The sequence below is a fragment of the Zootoca vivipara genome, chromosome 1 (genome assembly GCF_965207765.1).
Source record: "Zootoca vivipara chromosome 1, rZooViv2.hap1.1, whole genome shotgun sequence".
Lineage (NCBI taxonomy): Eukaryota > Metazoa > Chordata > Lepidosauria > Squamata > Lacertidae > Zootoca > Zootoca vivipara.
In genome coordinates, this window is record NC_142582.1 from 99,810,571 (window position 1) to 99,833,695 (window position 23,125).

At 44.5% G+C, this 23,125-nt stretch overlaps 1 protein-coding gene across 7 annotated transcripts in view; it reads right to left on the bottom strand.

Annotated features, from left to right (window-relative positions):
• Positions 1-15,426, bottom strand: part of PRKD1 (protein kinase D1) — a 105,502-nt gene extending 90,076 nt beyond the window's left edge. For 4 of the 7 annotated variants that reach the window (XR_015950398.1, XM_088671353.1, XM_088671358.1 and 1 more), the window contains exons 1-2: positions 15,272-15,407; positions 13,416-13,601 (exon numbers count right to left, since the gene is read on the bottom strand). Coding sequence is in view for 5 of the 7 variants with exons in the window: in XM_088671353.1 (XP_088527479.1) it covers positions 13,416-13,601; positions 15,272-15,289 (204 nt within the window). In the remaining 2 variants the exon portion in view is untranslated. Of the gene's footprint in view, positions 1-13,415; positions 13,899-15,271 lie in introns of those variants that run through there. The other 3 variants (XM_088671375.1, XM_035110208.3, XM_088671362.1) reach the window with 3 other exon arrangements.
• Positions 15,427-23,125: the final 7,699 nt, after the last annotated feature.

Below are 23,125 nucleotides of genomic sequence, written 5' to 3' on the forward strand. Positions count from 1 at the left end.
TTTTCCCTAACACCCAGGGTGCATCTTTTCTGTGGTGGGTCATCTGAGATCAGCTACTCCCTAGATCAGTGCTTCTAAACTGGACTGCATGCCCCCCAAGGGGGGCATATGCAGATGAAGAAAAAGAAGAAGAGTTTGGATTTGATATCCCACTTTATCACTACCCGAAAGAGTCTCAAAGTGGCTAACATTCTCCTTTCCCTTCCTCCCCCACAACAAACACTCTGTGAGGTGAGTGGGGCTGAGACACTTCAAAGAAATGTGACTAGCCCAAGGTCACCCAGAAGCTGCATGTTATGGAGCGGAGACCTGTCATCCCAATTTACCACTCTTAACCACTACACCAGTGATGGCGAACCTATGACACGCGTGTCAGACGTGACACGCAGAGCCCTCACTACTGACACGTGCCCCATCGGCCCATTCGCACTGTTGTTGGTTTTTCCCCATTTGTTCTCCCGCTCCTCCTACAGCTTGTCTCCGCTACAGCTTGTTTCCGCTGTTAAAACCCAGATCCTTTGTTGTTGTTGTTGCTGCTGGTAACCAGATTGTTTTTTAACCCTTTCTGTGCTGTTTTTTCTGGCGCTTTGGAAGACTATGATTGGGTGTAACAACATTCGTTTTTTAACCCGTTCTGTGCTGGGGGGGTTTGGCGCTTTGTCAGACTATGTTGGTGCTGCGTGTTAGTTCCAGCGAATGTATTATTCGTCATTTATTTCTGTTCTCTTCCCCCCCCCAAAAAAAGTGCAGCACCTTTGGGGCATTCCCCCAAAAAGCAAAGCAACTTTTGCACCCTGCCCCCCAAAAAAACCTCCAAAACTTTGGTCAGCAGCTCCCTCAAAAAAGCTCAACAGCTCTGGGCACTTTGTGATAAATAAGGGTTTTTTGGTTTGGTTTGGTTAAATAATTAGTTTTTGGTTTATTAAATACAGTTATATATTACAATTATAAATTTTTGTTATTTAAACTATAAATATCGCGAAATTATGGGGTTTTTTTCTCAAGTGACACACCACCCGAGTTATGCTCGGTTTTTTGGCGAATTTTAACACACCAAGCTCAAAAGGTTGCCCATCACTGCACTACACCACACTTGGGACAAGGGGCATGTTTCCAAAAATATGCACAATATAAGTTAAAAATTAAACATGATATTTCAAGCTATTTGAATATTTTTAAAAAAATGATTATGGAAGCCAGGATTTAAGTGCATGTGGGATTTTTTTACATTAGCTGAAAGGTGGCATTGGTTTAAAAAGGCAGAGGAACACTGCCCTAGACCAGTGGTTCCCAACAGGTGGTCCGCGGACCCCCAGGGGTCCGCGAGCTATGCCAGAGGGGTCCGCAAGATGCTATTAGAATAAAAAATATATTAAATATATTTCGTATGATAACAGATTTTTTGTTTTGGCCGCTTCCTGCATGAGCAGAGTCTAGCGCAAAACTAGAATTAGATAGAGGTAGTAGTTCTGCTGTATGCCGTTAGGTGGCGCTTTACAAACACTACTGTTGTGCAAAGAGGCAGTGCGCGCATTCTACTAACGCTCACCTCCCCAAGATGCTTTGCGCGCGTTGGCTTCATTTGTGCGCTACTGCGCAGGTACCCTGTCTTCTCCATTTCCCCTCCCTCCTCCCTGGCGCGCGCTGCCTCTTTGCAAAACAGTAGTGTTTGTAAACAAAGCGTTGTTTTTCGCGGAAGCTACAGTTCACGTAGTTAAAAATGGACCGTTGGTTAAAAAGTGGTTCGTTAAAACGACAAAGGCCTACAGATGAAGAGGAAGATAATGCATTTGATGTTCAAGCAAGTAAGTCAGTGACTCTAGACATTATTTTTTGCAAATACTACTACACAATAAGTGTGGGTGGATGTTAAAGAATCCCCTTCCCAAATGGCAATTGCAAAATGTGAAACTTTTGCAAAGCAGCTTAGCCACTTGCTGTGTAAACCCTGTAGCCAGCCGCCCATTAAAATTGTAATGTATGGTTAACTTACAGTGCAATGGCACACATGTCTACTCAGATGCCAGCCTCTCTGTGTTTAATGGGGCTTGCTACAGTACAGCAGCCTATGCTTCAGTTTAGGGTTGGCATGGGGAAAACAGGGTTCCTGTGCTTTTAACAGCTGTTATCTCCACTATCAGAAAAAAAGCAGAACACAGCTAACTTCCCATGGAAAGCATGATCTTGGGGGTGGCGAGAAGAGCAGCAATGACTATGCTCTCTAACCCCCACTCAGCCATGAAGTTCACTGGGTGACCTTGGGCCAGTCAACATCTCTTAGCTTAACCTACCTCACAGGGTTGTTGGGAAGATGAAATGGAGGACCATGTATACCACCTTAGGATCCTTGGAAGATAAAGGTGGTATAAGGTAAAGGTAAAGGGACCCCTGACCATTAGGTCCAGTCGTGACCGACTCTGGGGTTGCGGTGCTCATCTCGCATTATTGGCCGAGGGAGCCGGCCTATAGCTTCCAGGTCATGTGGCCAGCATGACAAAGCCGCTTCTGGTGAACCAGAGCAGCACACGGAAACGCCATTTACCTTCCCACTGTAGCGGTACCTATTTATCTACTTGCACTTTGACGTGCTTTCGAACTGCTAGGTTGGCAAGAAAAGGTGGTATATAAATGCAATAAATATAATGAAGTAAACTAGTTAATTACCTGCATTGTGACCGGAACTAGTTTTTCCCAGTAAATTGCCAATGTAAGGGTAGCAGATGGAGCTCACACTTAAGCTTGCCTGAAAACAAATATTTTTTCTCTCTCATTGTATTATGACAATGCAATTAAAAGAGGCAGGAAAATGATTGTCCAAAACCATGATTGAAAAAATGTGAAAATCTATTTTCCCTAATTTGGCTAACAAGCATAGTCTTGCTGCATGCAATGTTTCTCATTAATCTTTTAACCTGAAGAAGTGGTTTTGTTATTTACACTGGGAGACTAAAATGCAACATTTCAAACAATTGTCTGCTAAGTGTAACATTTGTATCCTGCTGTATAAATCTCTCTCTTTCTGGAAGAGATATTTTCCAAGTGCTGATAAAGTCACTGGATGACTTTTTAATCCTTTTCGACTACAAGGCCACTTGGATGATTTGCTACACTTGAGGTGATGAATGAGCAGAACCATATGAAGCTACTCAAAGGCTTTTAAAAACTTCTTTCAGAGAATCCTCTAAAAAAAAAAACCAACAGAAGAATCAGTCTTAATCATTTCTATAGCATTTTTAAGCATATGAAGCACTTTCCGATTCTTACTCAGAGTCCTGTAGGCCGATTTAACTTTAGAAACTTGCCCAAGCCTACCCACAACCTCACTTGGTTATCGGTTTACAACAAATCATGCACCTGTTGTTCTTTCAATGTATAATCTGCATACCACTCTGAAAGAAAAACACAACTTTAGGAAAATCACATTTTCCAAATATTTCCAGTTGTTGAAAATGAAAATGCTTTGTTCCAGATCTGAGGATGGTGACATGCCTGGAGTTGGGCAAGTACCACTGGGGACTTACACTACTCATAACAAAGGGGTCCTAGTCTGATGCAGTTTTACACATCCCAGTTCAAACTGAATGCAGTCCTTTATGTAGCAATGAAAGCAGCAGAAATGAAGGTCATGTGTTACTCTAGTTTGCTCAGATCTGTCATCCCTGCGGCGGGGACTGCCTTAAATCAAGCAGTTTGAACAAGGGATTTTGAAAGGTGGGTGGGACAACCTGTGTGACATCACAATCATGTGATGCCATAGTGACATCATGTGACTGACAGGATGATAGTTGTAGCATAAAATTTCTCTAACATCCTGAGTTTCAGAATAGAGCCTATACAGTAATCATATAATACCATATAAAGTGAGACATGATTGCATAAATACAATGCATAACAAATGTATCGTTATGGGTTAGTGGGGGAACAGGGACCCCCCAGATCCCTGGGTGCCATCTTTCCCCCTCTAGATTCTTGGGTACTGGGGTTTAATCAAAGCTGGTATGCTGAACTGGTTTTTCTGCCAGACAGAGGTGCAGAGAAAGAGATGATAGTTCTGCCATTAAGCCATCCACAAGACCAAAAAGAACCTACAAGTAACAGAGGGAAAGGTTGACAGGGCAATGTGGGTATGGTGTCACAGAGGAAAATTGTCACAGAAGGTGGGAATTGCTTGGCAAGGGGTTTTCTGGGAAGGAGGTGCCAGAACTCCAGGCACAGGTCATGTGGGGCAGAACCATTTTGGCAGGCTGGGACAGAGCCACAGGAATGGTGGGCCTTGCACTCCAACGCTGTGCTGCTGCGGGGAGCAAGACCCTCCTGAGATATAATGCTGTGAACTCACTTCTTCCACATAGACCCAGGTGTATATAGGTGTAAAATAAACCATATATCTTAAAACACTACAGTCTCTGATGTGCCCGAATTCCCAATGGAAACATGACCCTGAGTAAGTGCCTGGAACCACCTGGAATCTTGCTACCTACCTCCTGGCAGAGATTGTGGGGTTGCGCACAACCTCTGTAACAATATATTTTCATGATAAACAACTCAAAGAATATGTATTAGTAATTATCCTTGACCAAAGTCTTTACAAACATATCCAGATGTGTAAAAAGCATTTCGTACTGTGAAAGGTTTTTTTTTAAAAAAAATCAAACAGAAGTTCTTGTTTACTTTAGCATATCAGGTCAATGCACACTGTACTACAATTCTAACTCATCAAAGTTTGTGGTTCTCATCCACACATGTCCTCGTGTTGCATGCTTCTTCAGTTGCAAACATTAACTGTGGATGCTCGAGCAGAGTCTCAGAAAACTTGCATTCCACTCTTTGTCATTCCACACACATGTAACAGACAGCAGTAACATACCAAAAACTTTAGATAAACCTCATCCAAAAAAATATATTCAAAACCAAGTCAATTTTATGCTAACTATTGTATCATTCTAAAGCTTCAATCAATTCTCAAGTCACAAGGATACATTCAAAATAGAAAGGAGGCCTTGGGGTTAAGACTTTTGCCTTAAACTCTTCTCTCTTACACACACACAAACACACAAACAAACAAACAAAACCAAGGCATTTATGCCACAAGCAAAAAGCATGGGCAACACAATCAGGGTACACAGAGCAAATTGTTCCATATGGCTCAAACAAGTGTGCCAAATGTACCCCTGCTGTCAGCATTTGAATCCCCAAGTGCCAGGAGACCAAAATAGAAGCAGCAGTCTGTCCACCAACACTTGAACACTGGGCACACACGCCAGAAACATCCCAGGCCAGCAATGGTTTGTCCATGTGAATAACCAAAAGGTAGATATCTAATCATGAACTCATAGGTCTCCTGTAGCTTTCCAAAGTCACTTTTTAACATCAAAGTAGGGCTTTATGGTACACAAACATCCTTAGTGTTATTTTTTCATATTTGTAGTTGCTCTTCAGTGGCATCTCTAGCATTATGGGCTGAAGGTTGGAGGCCCCCTGATCAAAGGTTGAATAAAGAGGGAGGCATACAAATAAAGACAATTGCATCATGTTTGTTTGTTTTGGTACTTCAGACTCAGGAAGCAGGAGGGAACCATGCAGAACAAGTCAGGTAATGACTCCAGCTGGGATGCAGCCAGATAAGTCTCTCCTTCCCCCAACATATGTCAGATATAATGGGCTGCTGGTCTCTCAGCCCAAACTTAGCAGCTGTGTCTTTCTGCAAAGGTGCAACTGTTGTTTTTGGAGCTCAGACAAACTGCTCAAGAAGCTGCACAGTCAGAAGGTTGGAATCCATCTGGTTGGAATCCATCTGTCTCAGGAGACAAAATGGAAGAGTTCATCTTCGGGGGTCAAGTCAAATTGTTGAGTTACAGAGCCTGCTGTGGCTGTAAAGACCAATATCGCTGCTTTTCCACACACATGCAAAATCAGGCTCAAAGTGGCTTACAACAAAGGAACAGGGGCACATTTCAAAGAAACACTACAAAAATTTCACAACAACATAGCAAAACAATAACATTGCAACAATTCTATAACATAGCAAAACAATAACAAAATCATAGCATAGGATAGCAATAGGATTGTATGCTATCCTTTTCAAAAACTTATGGGTTCAAGAACTTATGCTAATATGTCTTAATTTTCAAATGAGACATGCTGAGGCTTACTTAGTCTGAAGCCCATATTTCTTTCATATGGAAGTTATTGTTCCATCATTGCATACAGTGAGATAGTAGCTGCTTTTCATTGGTAGGAATTCTGTACATGGTTAAAAGCACTTATTCCTGAACAAGTCAGGGGGAAAGATGCAAGCTTAAACACTAAAACCCAACCAACTTCAACACACTCCAACAAACTCCAACATACTCAGAGCAGTTTACATGGGGGTATATTTTATCCTCAGCATAACCATGTTAGGTACCGCTGAAACTTGCACAAAGTTACCCAGTGAGCTTCAGAATACAGTAGGATATAAAGCTGGATTTCTTACATCCAAAGCCACTGAAATCAGTGGAACTTACTTATAAGTAACTGATATTGTAATTAAGATGTAAAACCATACTCTGGGATTAATCATGATACACTGAAAATAGGTGGGAAATTTAGCATAACTAATTGAAGTTTAGCCATTCCTTCCTAGATGCTTTCATCTTCTGTTCAGATATTTTTAAATAACAATTGTCAGAAGATCCTTTTAGTGCAAATCTAATCAGATTAGCTTCATAATGACTTGTAGTGCAGATTTGAAATATATGTGTGAGCAAGTATGACACTTCCCTGTGGAAACAGCAACAACCATGTTTTATTCACAAACTGTGTACATATTTACTACCCATACAAGTTTATGTGACATCATTTTTCAGAATACAGAATCCCTGTAATCACATTGTATCAACTATGCAGAATATGCACTGGCTTCCTATAACATACCAAAATACAATTCCAATTACAAAGTGCATGGGATTGCATCCTATTACTACTACTACTACACAGGATTGTATCCTTAGATTTAACTCAACATAAAATTCTCTTCATTTTTATTTTTTAAAATATACTTAAATATCCAAGGACAAAAGCAAACACATTTCCTTCCTATGCAAAACTTTGAATTGAGCAATTTAGAGTGGGAAAGCAGGGGGTGGGTGGGATGATTAACCCATTTCCAACTCACGACATGGTTTTAAAATTATGAATAAACTACTGTAACAATACACAATGCACAAATTAATCTGTCAACATTTGGGGGACTAGAAAATAGAAACCATATGCAAACCAGAAGCTTCTGTTAAAATGCAACCGAGTATTTTCATTTAATGAAGAAAACAGAGAATGCATCACCTTGTCCAGATGGAAAAGGGAGACAGAGATGGATGTCACCCACATAATGACAAAAACCCACACCAAACCTCAAAATGACCTCATTCACTGGTTTCATCTAGATATTAAGCAACATGGTACAGATCAAGGGCTCTAAGAGGAGGAGGAACAAGATTAGATTAACCTTCTGGAAACTCTTGGCAAAGTTGGTACTGAATTTCAAAGTACAGTACCCCTACCCTATTCCAAAAGGACACCATAGTTTAAGAATCAAAACCATGAAAGATTCAGGGAAATCAACAGGATTACATCAGCCCAGAGTCCCTGTGCTCAGCAGCACTCAGAGACACCATACTATTAAATTCTAAATGTATACCTTTTGCACAAAGCTCCATTTTATTAATCTCATGGTTCTAGCAAAACACAAAGCAGATCCCACAAGCCTTAAGCATGCCCTCCTCTGCTTTGTAGATCCAGTCAGTCACAAGTATTTTTTCCAAAATCACAAATTAAATACAAAATATAGTGGCTGCATGACAAGATTTGTGACTTTGGTTCCAAAGTAGGTAACGATTTCTATCCAGTGTTACAGCATCTTTGTCTTCAGCGGTTCTATAACTAGATAGTTCAGGCTGCTGACTAAGTGCTATTCAATTACCCTCATTATGCACAAAGGTCACCTGCCAATTCCCCAGGCTGAAATTCAGCACCAGCCCTCTTGAAAGACTCCTGCCTACCTTCACATCCCTTTTGTCCAGGGCAGCCTGGGACCTGACACACTTATCATCACAGCCATTTGCACCAAGCTCAATTTGTCCCCCAAGAGCAAGCTTTTCATAAGCACCAAAAAGCATGCTAAGCACACCGCAGGTGTCAGAACAAGAGAATGTGCTGTTTACCTTGCCTTCTCACAACTCCTATCACTTTACCACCTAGAAGGTGAAAACTTAGCCCATTCTTTTCATAATGCCAGTAACTCTGCATTCCAGAGATGAGGACCAAAGAGGGGAGCAGGACCTAGAGAAGCAGACTGAACACTGAAAACCAGAGTAGGACCAACTAGGGGAGAGTCATAGCTAAGTGGTACAGCATCTGCTTTGCATGCAGGTTCAATCCCCAGCATCTCCAGATAGGACAGGGAGTGACTCCCTGTTCGGATATCCTGGAGAATTAATGCCAGTCAGTTTGGCTGAGCTAGGTGGACAGCACAAGGCAGCTTCCTATGTTGCTCTGTGGTTGAGGGATGGTGCAAGTGCTCTTTCTCCAGTAGTTTGTGCTCTGCAGCCTCCCCAGGTGCTCACATGTTCTGAAAACTTCATAACAGCCTTGGCTGGGCTTTTCTGTAAGAGCAGGAAGCCATGGAGGCCATCTACCATGCTTCTGACTGTCATTTCATTGTTATTTTTTAAAGTGAACTTTTAAATAAATTAGTGAGTACCGGGGGGCAGGGGGAGGGATTGTCAAAGTAAAAGTAAAGACGTCTCTTAACTATGAAATCAGAGAGTGCACCAATCCCAAAAGAACGGTATTAAGCCTCTCTAGCTTCCTGGTCTTCAATTAAAGGGAAGGCAACATGAGACAACTCTTCCCCTTTTTTAGATCAGCAGCAAGGAAAGTTGAAGAGCTTGGGAGAAATGTTTCATGGGAAGGAGCACACACAAACCACTTTGGCTACCTCACCATAGTAAGGTGAGCTGAACCCTATACAAATAATAATAATAATAATAATAATAATAATAATAATAATAATCTAAAACACCTTGTGGATATGGCAGGAGAACAGAAACCTCTTTCATGGAGGAAGCTTTCCATAAATTGGGATGACAGGTTTTGGCACAGTGATACCAAAAGTCCTGCACCTTATATCCTGGATCCTGCTTGAGCCTTTTCAGGCAAAATCTTTCCAGTGGGAAAGAAAATGGGCAGCAAGTACACATAAGTTCCATATTTGTGCTCCTGCCATTTTCCCCTCCACAATCTAAAAAGTTTCAGTCTCCACCCTTTGGTTAACATGTGGCTAGGAGGTGTCCCCTCCCAGCAAAACGTTAAAATCAAAACTCCAGAAAGCATGTGAAACTTGCATGACTGCTCCTTGAAACTGTGATTGCCTGGAACAAGAATATCCTGTTTTCATCATACATCTATCTAACCAAACAGGATATTATGTTTTTAGGGCATCGTAATGATTTCCAATAGCTATTCCACAACTTTCCATGACTAGAAGTGCTCTGGCACCTTAGAGATTTTCAGGCTGTCATTCCCCCCCTCCCCCACATAATAGATATGCAGTCGGCACTGATTTGTTATGCAGGATTGGCATATCTTTCCTTGCAGTAGTGTTTCTGTTGCTCGATTCCACATTTTCCCACAGCTTGCTGCTAGAAAAACGCAATTTAAACAGAAGGTCAAAAAACAACAGTACACAGACATCTCTTTCCTCACCCCACCATCCTGCAATTTCACACCAACCGTTTACTCGATTTTCTTTCCCCCTTTCCTCATTGCAGAGTATTCTGAAACACTAACTCAGCTCTGCTTCAAAAGTTGCAAACTATGTATAGCTACCCACACAGACACCCCATCTACTTACAGGCAGTGTAGAATATTGGACAGAGTGTTGGGCTTTGATGTGGGAAGTCCCTGTTCAAACACTCACTCAGCCATGAAGGTCACTTGATGGCCTTGAGCAAATCACCACCGCTCAGCTTTACCGAATTGCTACAAAGGGGCTGTACTCTTTTTATCCTGCTCTGACTCTTAATAATAAAAACAAATAAATCCATGAAACAGGAACAGAGTGTGGCAATTTAGGTCATGACTAACATAGGTAAGAGTAAAATAAGGTGGGACATTGTCTGAGCATTGTATCTGACTGGCAGATCCCCCCCCCCCACACACACACAGAGTGAGCTATACGAAATTGTACAATGCACTGGTCAAATCAGAGTATATAAGAACCTACTGTCCATTGCATATCCAACTTTCTGGTTTATTCAAGAAATATTAAAAAGGTGCACGTCATAGACATAAGAATTTACTAAACTTGGCAGTTTCTTTTGTCTATAGACCAGATTTTCTTGTTCCTTTTGACATCATGACACACTATCATTATAGGGATATTAAAAAGAACAGCTGCACACACGAGAAATTAGAAATCCAGAACTTTTATTATTATTTGGCAGCATGATTATCTCCCTCCCCCCACCCCCCCAAAAAGACGGTACAAAGACAGACGTTTAGCAGGAAGGAAGCTGAACTACATAGGAAACAAATGATGGTTAACACCAAGATGGCAAAAACTCAACAAACGGTGACACGTGTGTATCCACTGGACTCCCTGATTTCTAGTGAGCCAAACTTTCATAGCCAACTGCCTCCATCAGTTGCTGCCTTCTTGGTCCCTTTCACACACCTGAAGATATGGTGTTGAAATTGGCTCATGCCGTAAGACTGTCTCTGGAGGTTTCTTGTGTGACCGCATGTCCTGAAGCAAATGCCATCATTTTCAAAGTGGAAGAGTCAAGCCTGCCAATAAAATGGCCTGGTGGCAGAACCATTCTGTTTTGCAATTTACAGTAAGGGAGGGTTGGCCCTAGATGAGAGATCACCTGGAAACCACATGAAAGGCACACACAGGTCTACTTGGTGGAAATGGTATAAATAATAATGATAATGATAATTTATTATTTATACCCCGCCCATCTGGCTGGGTTTCCCCAGCCACTCCCCAGCCAACAAAATATTAAAATACAATGGCCTGTTAAACATTAAAAGCTTCCCTAAATAGGGCTACCTTCAGATGTCTTCTAAAAGTCTGGTAGATGTTTTTTCTCTTTGACATCTGGTGGGAGGGCGTTCCACAGGGCGGGTGCCACTACCGAGAAGGCCCTCTTCTGGTTTCCTGTAACTTGGGTTTTTGCAGCGAAGGAACCACCAGAAGGCCCTTGGCACTGGACCTCAGTGTCCGGGCAGAACAATGGGGATGGAGATGCTCCTTCAGGTATACTGGACCGAGGCCATTTAGGGCTTTAAAGGTCAGCACCAACACTTTGAATTGTGCTCAGAAACGTACTGGGAGCCAATGTAGATCTTTCAAGACAAGTGTTATGTGGTCTCGGCGGCTGCTCTCAGTCACCAGTCTAGCTGCTGCATTCTGGATTAGTTGTAGTTGTAGTTACCTTCAAAGGTAACCCCACGTAGAGTGCATTGCAGTAGTCCAAGCAGGAGATAACTAGAGCATGCACCACTCTGGCGAGGCAGTCTGCAGGCAGGTAGGGTCTCAGCCTGCGTACCAGATGGAGCTGATAGACAGCTGCCCTGGACACAAAACTGACCTGTGCCTCCATGGACAGCTGTGAGTCCAAAATGACTCCCAGGCTGCGCACCTGGTCCTTCAGGAGCAAAGTTACCCCATTCAGGACCAGGGAGTCCTCCACACCTGCCCGCCTCCTGTCTCCCAAAAACAGTACTTCTGTCTTGTCGGGATTCAGCCTCAATCTGTTAGCCGCCATCCATCCTCCAACCGCCTCTAGACACTCACACAGGACCTTCCCCGCTTTCACTGGTTCTGATTTGAAAGAGAGGTAGAGCACACACTCCACATGTGTGCTGGTTGTGAGCTCTGACTAGTCTTTTCCTCAGTCAAGTGTATGTCTCACACATCATCTACAGATACACATCTTCCATTCAAGCTTTGCAGCAGGCCTGGGGAACCTGTGGCCCTCCAGATATTTGCTGCACTACAACTCCCATCATCACTTACCATTGGCCATGCTTGCTGGGGCTGATGGTAGTTGGAGTTCAGCAGCCATGGAAGGACTGCAAGTTCCCTGCCCTGCGTTACAGTATTCACTAGAAGACAGCAAAGTGACTCATGCATAGGGAGGGGATATCAAAGTTTTGACACTGGAGGGGATGGGGTTAAAACAGGGCAGAGCACAATTAAGAAGTGTGCGAGGTGGTAATAAGAAAAGGACATTGAAAGTGTATGACAGCACATTAAGGTCTGCAGTTCACTTGAGGACTGAGCAAGACTGCTGAAAAGAGTGTGAAGTATAAAAATTCCACAGCACCCATATAGTCTATTTGCCTATAGAGAAGGAAAGCCCATGTGAGTTCAAGGGGACTTTCGCCTAGGTAAGCTGTAAGCAGGGTTGCAACTTAAGGCTGAACTGAACAGTGCTTACTTCTGAGCAGGCGGGAATAAAATTGAGCTATAAGGCTGCAATTCTATGTAGATTTATTCTTTGGGGGGGGGATGGATGGGGCTTGCTACGAGTGCCTAGCACCGTTCCTTGCGACCATCCTACCCTCCTCACCTTGCAGCCTGGGGCTATTCCTTGCAGCCTGCCTCTCCCCATAACCAAGAGGCCGGGTAAGCTCCCGTTCGCAAGGTCAGAGCTGGCATCCCACGTGCCCCAGCGCCGGCTTGCGGGCGTCGAATTGCTGGCCTGAGCTCAGCCTACCAAGCGTGCCGACTTTGTTTTGTTTTCTGGCTTGCAAAGTGGAAACTTTCCTTCCCCAGCGGGTCCTGCGGGGCCGGGCTGTTATTATTTAGACAGCTGCTGGGGAGCCCCTGTCTCAAAACGGCCCCTCCCCGTCCTCTTTCCAAACTCCCCCTTTTTCAAAACCCCGGGGAGGAGATCGAGTGGGGAGCAGTACCTCTGTTAAAAGAAACCGGCCGCCGCGTGCAGCAATCGCAACCTTGCAGAGACGCAAAGAGCACAAGTTGCAACGAAAAGTATAAAGAGAGGGGGGGGTGAGTAGAGGGATGAGTTGCAATGCAGTAACCCGCCCTGGGACCTTAGGGTCAAATAATAGCAGACAAAGCGGTCGGACGATAGACACACGTGCATTTGAGACCACCATCGCCTTTCCAAAATAAATGCTAGGTTCCCAGGGTGTAGCCTTCTCTGAAACGAACGCTTTCTCGTCGCTTTACTCCGCCTCCCCATAAAACCAAAACCCGTGTGGACAGCTGCCGGGGTAAGATCAGCAGGCATTCTGCACACGCTCAGAAACACTCGATCCCAACAATCCAAAGGCTTGGGGGAAAGGCGAGGGACGGAGGGAGAAATGAAAGAAGCACGCCCACCCAACAGCAGGCGCCTCACCTTTTGGTCGACGATGGAGCAAGCCATTTCCCGGACATGGGCCAGACTGAACTCCCCCGAGGAGTCTTGCAGCAAGAGCACCGGCTCCCGGCTGAGGCCGATCTGGAGGTGGAAGGAGATGCCGCCGCCGCTGCCCGGCTGCGAGGGGCTGGGCGGCCGGATGACCGGCGGGGCGCTCATCGACAACTTCCCGCAGCACGGAGGGAGGAAGAGGCGGGGGGGGGGGCGGGAGGGAGAGAAAGAAAGAAAAAGTCAGGCGGAGTTGGCAAGAGCAGGCCGGCAAAAGTTGGTTTCTGCAAAGTCCTCTCCGCTACCCGGCTGAAAATGGCGGGGGTGGGGAGGGGTGGCGGCGTGAGGCGAAGGAAAGATGCCGAGGAGGAGGAGAAGAAGAAGAAGAGCGGCCAGGCGTGGTGGGGATGGCGGCGCCTCAGCTGCAGCAGCAGCAGCTTCTCCCCCACCCTCCGACTCCCAAGCGCGGAGTCCCGGAGGCGGCAGCGGCCACTGGGCGGTCAAGCGCGCTCTGAGGGGGAGAAGAGGAAGGGCGGGAAAACAGGCGCCAGAACCGCCGCCGCCGCCGCCACCCGGCGGCTTCAGGAGCAGCAGCAGCTCCGGCGGCGCCCGGGTGGCGGGGCAGGAGACGGGGCAGCGGCCCAGCTCCAGGGGGGCAGCCCGGCCTGCCAGGTAGCTCGAGGCTTAGTCGGCCCGCCGTTCCTCTCTCTCTCTCTCTCTCTCTCTCTCTCTCTCTCTCTCTCTCTCTCTCTCTCTCTCTCTCTCTCTCTCTCTCTTCCAAGCAAACGGGCGCAGGCAAGGGCGCGTAACTTTAAGGGTCGCCCTTGCCTAGGCAGGCATCCAGCCCTGGTAGCAGCCTTGCCCGTGGCCTAGCCGGATGTCACGGCCGGTTGCCTACTTCTGAGTTTTTTTTGGGGGGGGGGTGTTTTGCGGCTTTTAAGGGCTCTGTGGAAAGTCAAACTGAGCAGATGAAGTTGATCCTGGTAGTAGGAAGGAGAAAACTTCACCTGTGTGCTTTGGTCTCTCTGGGTATCTGGTTGCTGTTAGAAGTTCAAGAGCCCTAGTGTCGAAGAAGTTGACCACCCTATTTTCTTCCCTTTACTCTTCACCCAACTTCCCATAGAGCTTTCGCATTCCATTTAATAATTAAAAAATAAATAAAGTTTCTCCCTAACACCCGAGCCTTCTTCTGCTTCCTCCATACCCTTGAGATTCCACTTGAACAATCCCATGCAATAGTTCCTAGAAAACATTTGGAGATAGCAATTCGATTCTGGGTGTTTTTCCTCAGAGTTCAGTGGGACATGTTTTCATGCAGCAGGACTGCTACTGTGTCTACAGTTACGCTCCCGTCCTTTGCATGTTGGTCGGAACTTGCTTCCACTTAATAGCACTGGCCCTCAATCCATTCAATATTTATTCAGATGCAAGTCCCAATGGGGCTTAATCCAGAGAAAGTGTATTTAATGTTGCAAGCTTAGTCATCCCGCTGACCTGGGTGAACTCATTTCTTTACTACCTCTCTCTCACACACCTGGACTCAGTTCCTTATAGCTTTCTCCCTGTGACCCTTCATGACCCTCAGAGTGTGCCATCCCAAAGTCTAAAACCCTTATTCAGCACCCCTGTGCCTTTCATTCCCAAGGCACTCGGGTCCAATGTTTATATACTTCTGCCTCAACTCCTTTCCACCACCCAGCCATAAATATTTTCATTTCATTTTTTTTAAAAAAAACAACAACAACAACCCTCAGCTTTGCCTTCCTTCCACAATTCTTTGGACCCCTCTCAAGATTGAAGACTTTGCAGCCAGGCTCCCCCTGTCCCTTTAAATCAGCACTCTGTACCTTCAAAGCTGCCTTCATCCCAGCTGTAGCTGGTCCTTCCACCGCTGCTACTGCTGCTGTTCCTGTTGTATTAGTGAGAGATAACAGCAAGGCTAGCTGGGAGAGCCTGAAGAAACTCTGTGAATCCCTCCTGCTTTTGTGACTGCTTCTGGGCTGGGTTATGATTTGCATGTAAGGAGCTTAAACCTGTCAGCCAACTCTTCCTAGCTGTCTTCATCCAGCAGAGCAGCAATGAGTGGTGCCATCCCCCTTCTCCAAGAGCCAGTCACATGCTGATAAGAGAGGGAGGAAGCTGTCACCACACAGAGCTATGGATCTATTTAGCTGACTGCTGTTTCTCTCATTTGAACTGCTGCTGCTGCTCCTCCTCAGTGATTTATTTGTGAGTGAAGAATAATCGGGGGGGGGGGAATCCCACCCACCACCTGTCATTTTTCTATTTACCAAACATGAAAAAACATCCTATCTAGTGAATGTTGTTTACTAAGCAGAAGCTCTTTTACATCTCTTGGAGGAAAGAAGAGTTTGGCTTCCCATTATTAGAGAAAATGCAAAACACATCTCTGTACTCCCATCTTCAAAGAATAAGACTTGAAGGAGTATGGAAACCTTCCGATTCATTACCCCAAAGTAAAGCACTGCCACTTTAACAGTCATTGCCTCCAGGGAAAAAAATCCTGGGAACTGTAGTTTGTTAAAGCTGCTGGAAGTTGTTAGGCAGGCATCCCCAAACTGCGGCCCTCCAGATGTTTTGGCCTACAACTCCCATGATCCCTAGCTAACAGGACCAGTGGTCAGGGAAGATGGGAATTGTAGTCCAAAACATCTGGAGGGACGAAGTTTGGGGATGCCTGTTGTTAGGCGATCCCTCCCAGTTCCCTTAAGAAACTATAGTTCCCATGATTCTTTGTGGGAAGCCATGACAGTTAAAGTTATATACAAGTGCTTTAAATGTATGGTGCAGATCCCTCCATGGTCTTGTAGCACTTTAGAAACAAAACAAAAAAATTACAGCATAAGCTTTGGTGGGCTAAAGTCCACTTCCATTAGACGTGTTACGTGTCACCTATGAGCACCCTGTATATCTGCCAACAAGAATTAGATTGCCGGAAGAAATATCAACAACCTCAGATATGCAGATGACACAACCTTGATGGCAGAAAGCGAGGAGGAATTAAAGAACCTTTTAATGAGGGTGAAAGAGGAGAGCGCAAAATATGGTCTGAAGCTCAACATCAAAAAAACCAAGATCATGGCCACTGGTCCCATCACCTCCTGGCAAATAGAAGGGGAAGAAATGGAGGCAGTGAGAGATTTTACTTTCTTGGGTTCCATGATCACTGCAGATGGTGACAGCAGTCACAAAATTAAAAGACGCCTGCTTCTTGGGAGAAAAGCAATGACAAACCTAGACAGCATCTTAAAAAGCAGAGACATCACCTTGCCGACAAAGGTCCGTATAGTTAAAGCTATGGTTTTCCCAGTAGTGATGTATGGAAGTGAGAGCTGGACCATAAAGAAGGCTGATCGCCGAAGAATTGATGCTTTTGAATTATGGTGCTGGAGGAGACTCTTGAGAGTCCCATGGACTGCTAGAAGATCAAACCTATCCATTCTTAAGGAAATCAGCCCTGAGTGCTCCCTGGAAGGACAGATCGTGAAGCTGAGGCTCCAATACTTTGGCCACCTCATGAGAAGAGAAGAATCCTTGGAAAAGACCCTGATGTTGGGAAAGATTGAGGGCACTAGGAGAAGGGGACGACAGAGGACAAGATGGTTGGACAGTGTTCTCGAAGCTACGAACATGAGTTTGACCAAACTACGGGAGGCAGTGCAAGACAGGAGTGCCTGGCGTGCTATGGTCCATGGGGTCACGAAGAGTCGGACACGACTAAACGACTAAACAACAACAACAACAACATATATCTGCCAACAAGAATTCATACATCAGATGAAGTGATCTCTAGTCTATGAAAACATAGCAGGATACATTTGTTGGTCTTTAAGATGCCCACAAGATTCTAAGCACAAAAAGGTCTTAGAATGATGCTGTATCTCATGTTCCGGTCCAGTGCTACATTGTACAAGCCAAAGCACAGCAATTGTTTTGAGAAATGGGTCACAATGAATCTATTTCCTCCAAGAATGCCTGCAGCTGATCCACCGCTAACCTCTCAAGTATGTACCTTACCTTAAAAAGTGGGTATTTGTGACCAGCCGGTAGTAGTCAAATACCTCTGGGGCCAGGGGGACGTCTTCAGGAGTGGTTGCACTACTGCCTCCTTCAAGTCACCAGGCACCATCATGTCATGGAAAGATGGACTAACCACTCCTTCAACCCACCTGGCCAGCCACCCTCAGGTAGCTTGAATTAACCATGATGGGCAGGGGACAAGAGAGCATATGGTGGGCTGAACCAATTCAAGAACCTTGTCCATATCCTCAGAGTTCAATTGAAACTGATCCATACCTGCCAAGTCTCCCGCTGAAAAATGCGGGATGAGCAGCGGCGCTGCACCGGAAGTTGCGTAGAAGCAACTTCTGGGACCGCTCTGACCATGTGTGGGCACCGGAAATAGGGCAGAGCGGCACCGGAAGTCGCTTCTAGGCATGCCTGGCAACCATCTTGGTGGTGGCTGCATGGAGGCGGCCGTCACCAAGATGGCCGCTGGGCATGCCTAGAAGCGACTTCCGGTGTCGCTCTGCCCTATTTCCAGTGTCCACACATGGTCAGAGCAGCACCCAAAATGGAGGCTCCGTGGCAGGTAGGAAATCTGGGGGATTTCTGGGATTTTTCTCCATTCGGGAGAACAGTGGGAAACGGATTAAAATCCGGGGGTTTCCCCATGAAAAACGGGGTACTTGGCAGCTAATAACTGATCCCACAAGATCAAGCAAGATGTTGTGTTGGACACCTCACCAGGCTCTGTAATAATTCTGCCCAATATGCACATTTTTGCAAAATAATTTCCCCCAAATGATCATTTTCAAAAATATATGCAGTTTATGCACACTTCACCCCAATATATGCATTTTTTTTTTTATTTGGCTGTACAACTGCATTGCAAAATCTGATTACTGAGAATTTTCAAAGGATGGTTGGATTTCAGTTTGTTAAAACAAAGCAACTGTGATCTTCTTGGGAGGCAGCAAATTCATTCTAAACTATGTACAAGAAAATACTGCTTGCCTGTGGTCATACACATACACACGTTAAAATGAGTTTCCTGTACAAACCCCATGGAAATAAACAAGAACTGGGAATGTCCTGTTCATTGAAGTATTCCTTATGCAGGAAAACTTCATGGTGAACTGATTTGTTGGCTTCTGACATTAATGGTACCAAATGGCAATGGCTGCCTCTGGAACATAGCACTCCAGAGCTTGCTCGAGCGAGCTGGTTATAAAGTTAATTGATGATGAGGCAGTGATTAATTTGTGCCTGTGTTTTGATTCCATCATCTTTGTTTGGCAGCTGTTAATTAGACCATATATTGGACCATCTACTCTGAGAAAGAGCCAACGAGCTTTTGAGATTCACAGGTTTTTGTTCATTTGGGAAATAAGGTTTTTTAATTGAATTTTTTGACAATAAATAAAATATAAATAGTAGCTTTCAATATACTTCTCGGTTATATGCAGATAGGTATGAAGACAAATTAATTCAACAGAGAACCCCAAGCATCTGGGTCTAACATGTTGTTCTCTTGATTCTTAGGCTACAAAATTGTACGAGTGTAAAAATGCCACAATAAATTGTTTATTAAATGTTGCCATAATAGGCCAGTAACCTAGTGAACTGTGTTAATTTGTCCACCTTTAGTCCCCACCTGTGGCTCCTAGAAGCTATATCAGCATGCAACAGAGGCCACACCCAGGAAATGGCTTCGACTGGCTAGCTAAACCAGGTGAGGGTTGCCAATGGGTCTCAAATCCTCTGTGAGTTAGGGACTTCCCTTGCATGTGAAGCGGAGAAGATCAACGGTGAGTCCAACAGTCAAGAAGGCAGTTTCTGCACATGCTGTTGTTGTTGTTTAGTCGTTTAGTCATGTCTGACTCTTCGTGACCCCATGGACCACAGCACGCCAGGCACTCCTGTCTTCCACTGCCTCCCACAGTTTGGTCAAACTCATGTTCGTAGCTTCGAGAACACTGTCCAACCATCTTGTCCTCTGACGTCCCCTTCTCCTAGTGCCCTCAATCTTTCCCAACATCAGGGTCTTTTCCAAGGATTCTTCTCTTCTCATGAGGTGGCCAAAGTATTGGAGCCTCAGCTTCACGATCTGTCCTTCCAGGGAGCACTCAGGGCTGATTTCCTTAAGAATGGATAGGTTTGATCTTCTTGCAGTCCATGGGACTCTCAAGAGTCTCCTCCAGCACCATAATTCAAAAGCATCAATTCTTCGGTGATCAGCCTTCTTTATGGTCCAGCTCTCACTTCCATACATCACTACTGGGAAAACCATAGCTTTAACTATACGGACCTTTGTCGGCAAGGTGATGTCTCTGCTTTTTAAGATGCTGTCTAGGTTTGTCATTGCTTTTCTCCCAAGAAGCAGGCGTCTTTTAATTTCGTGACTGCTGTCACCATCTGCAGTGATCAATGAGCCCAAGAAGGTGAAATCTCTCACTGCCTCCATTTCTTCCCCTTCTATTTGCCAGGAGGTGATGGGACCAGTGGCCATGATCTTGGTTTTTTTGATGTTGAGCTTCGGACCATATTTTGCGCTCTCCTCTTTCACCTCTTTCACGCTGTAGAAGGAAGTAAAGGGCAGATGGGGCTTGTTAACCTGGGAAGGTAGCCCATCCAGGAGAAGAAAAACTGATCCTAGACCTCTACTGCTTTGCAATATATCTATTGGAGAAGAAAAGACTAAGGAGTAAACCCTACACAAATCTGGAATGGAGTTCCTAAGACAGTTGGGTGGTGCCTTCTGGCAACTCCAAACATATTGTTGTGCTTTCCCTTGGATCACATCAGTGAGGCCAAGAAGGGTGTCTTGTCATCTGGGCATCCCAGGACCTCCATACATACTGCACAGGCTTTTGCCTTGGGTTGTCGCTAGCACAGTTATTTGACTTCGCCCCAGAGGCACACTCCATTGTCTCTCGAGACAGACAGATGCCAACAACAACGTGATCAAAGCAAAATATTTCTTTTCTGTGTGAAGAACTCTATAGCTATTATTACAGGTGCCTTTGACCATCCATCAACTGTCCATTTGGGCTTCCCACCAAGGCACTTTGCAACCTCAAAGAATTACTATAAATGATAAAAGGAAAATAGTTACTACAGTACCATGAATTCAAAGGAAGCAATGCTTAATGTCTGTGTTTTAGCACTCAACACCAGAGGATTTAACCCTAATAACAGTTTGAACTAGAAAATGATACTCAAGTAAGCACTAACATTTTCTGCAGAGGGTTCTGGGAGCAACCATAGACAGCAGTTTCTCATGTTGGTGTTGTAGTGGAAAGCCCAAACACATGAAATGACCTGGAGACACCCCACCCCATTCCACTCGCATTGGGCAAGAACCAAACCATGTACAATGTTTTGTCATCTTATTCAAAGGCACCAGAGCACCTGAACTACTTTATCCAGAGCACTGCTAGGCTTTCACCAGCTGGCCAGAAGTGAGGGCAGAGGAGCGTTCTTGCATTCCCCCATACTTTTTCAGTTCTTTAAAAAGAACTATTTTTCTCCCATTGGGAAGAGATGTACATATATGATAGGTGAATCAGTTACTTAAAAAGAGGGTAGGATGAGGGGTGCTCATCTCACTACAAGTATGGTTTTACTTTGAAAATTCTAGAACCCTCTCCCATCTCATTTTTTTTTGGTTACCGGTAATGCAGCCTTGCCTAATGGTGGATTATTTTTATCTATTCCCACTAATATAAGAAGTCTGCTTGACATTGTCAATACAACCAAGAGATGGTTAATGCTTGGTACTGAGAGGCATCTGCTGAGTGTATCTGTTCCAGATGTTCTGTGATGCCATTACGGCTACTCTGCTTGAGAGTGTATCATTAAACTTAAACAAAAATATATACTACTCAAGTCTATTTAAGAAAGACCTCCTGCCTCTATACAGACAGACCTGTAAGACTATCTGGTGAAATTTTGCTTCTGGTTCCACACCCTACAGAATATCATAGGGTGGAGACCAGAGAGACAGACATTTTTTGCTATTGCCCCTCTACTATGGAATAACCTTCTCTCTGCCATATGCGAAGCATCAATGATCAGTTGCTTTAGGCATCTTGTAATGACATACCTGTTTGCCCAGGCTTTCCCAGACCCATAAGATTGGAGCCTGTTTTTATTTCCTTGAATCTGTTTTTGTACTACTGTTGTACTAGTTTTGCTTTAATGTTATATTTTATTAGTTTTTATGTTGAGCGCCACTTACAGATTTTTAAAATAGCACTTTAAATGCTTCAAATTGATTGATTGATTGATTGATTGATTGTAAAGTACTGGTTGTAGCATTTCCAAATATACATCATAATGGACAGGGCATGGCGAAAGCTTGAACAACTCCAAGTTTTGTGAGGCGGATGAGAGTAGAGCGCATTGCAGTAGTCCAAGCGGGAGATAACTAGAGCATGCACCACTCTGGCGAGGCAGTCTGCAGGCAGGTAGGGTCTCAGCCTGTGTACCAGATAGAGCTGATAGACAGCTGCCCTGGACACAGAATTGACCTGCGCCTCCATGGACAGCTGTGAGTCCAAAATGACTCCCAGGCTGCGCACCTGGTCCTTCAGGGGCACAGTTACCCCATTCAGGACCAGGGAGTCCTCCACACCTGCCCACCTCCTGTCCCCCACAAACAATACTTCTGTCTTGTCAGGATTCAACCTCAATCTGTTAGCCACCATCCATTCTACTCCCACAATGCACTTCATTGTCTGCAGAAGGGATTCTGTTCTACGCATGTCCATCCTGGAAGATCAGGATTCTAAACTGCAGATGGGGCCTACACAAGTAGAAAAAGTTTTCCACTTCAGAAATTTACCCCCCAACTTCTGGAGGCAGGGCTAGCCCAATACATTTTGCCACCTGAGGCAAATCAGTTCATTAGAAAGTTAGCATTAAGGCCACAATGCTAAAAACATTTACCGGGTAGTAAGCCCCATTGAGCTCAGTGTTGTGGGACTTACCTCCTAATAAACACACACAGGATTACACTACAAAATTCTGCTCATATGCTAACAAAGTTAAATAACAAGAGCAAAGAACTTTGTCCAGATATCTAATTCAGGTGTTAAAACAAAATTATGTGTATCATGTTCATTTTATTCTTTCTTTCTATAGAAGGCCAAGTTATCTTCCACAGCAGTTCAAGCTCCAAGCCATGGGCGCTGAGTGTGTTTTAACATTTATGTGAAAATGTACTTAAACTGCCCACATTCAGTCGGGGGAGTATAGAAGCAATACTGTGCTATATTTGCAATCACAAGGACATAATAAATGTGAAGAGAAACAGAAACAGATTTGTGATCAATCATCCCTTGAAATAATGAGCACAGATGTCAAATGATTTTGAACAGCTTTGGTTAGAAGCTGACCATTTCCCCCCCCCCCCTCCCCGGTTTAACTGAATGTGGCATGACAGACATTGTTGTTAAATAACACCCATTCCAAAAACATCACTGCTAAACAGATTGCAGGGTTTTGTGGTGATTCAAAAACTGCCAAACACTGATCACTGACAATGGTGGGACAATTAAATCTCCATATATTTATTTCACAAGATTTACATTCTGCTTGGTTATGATAAAACCTCAAAGCAGTTTACAATAAACAATAAAACAATAAAATTAGCAGGTGTTGAAAAGAGTACAGTG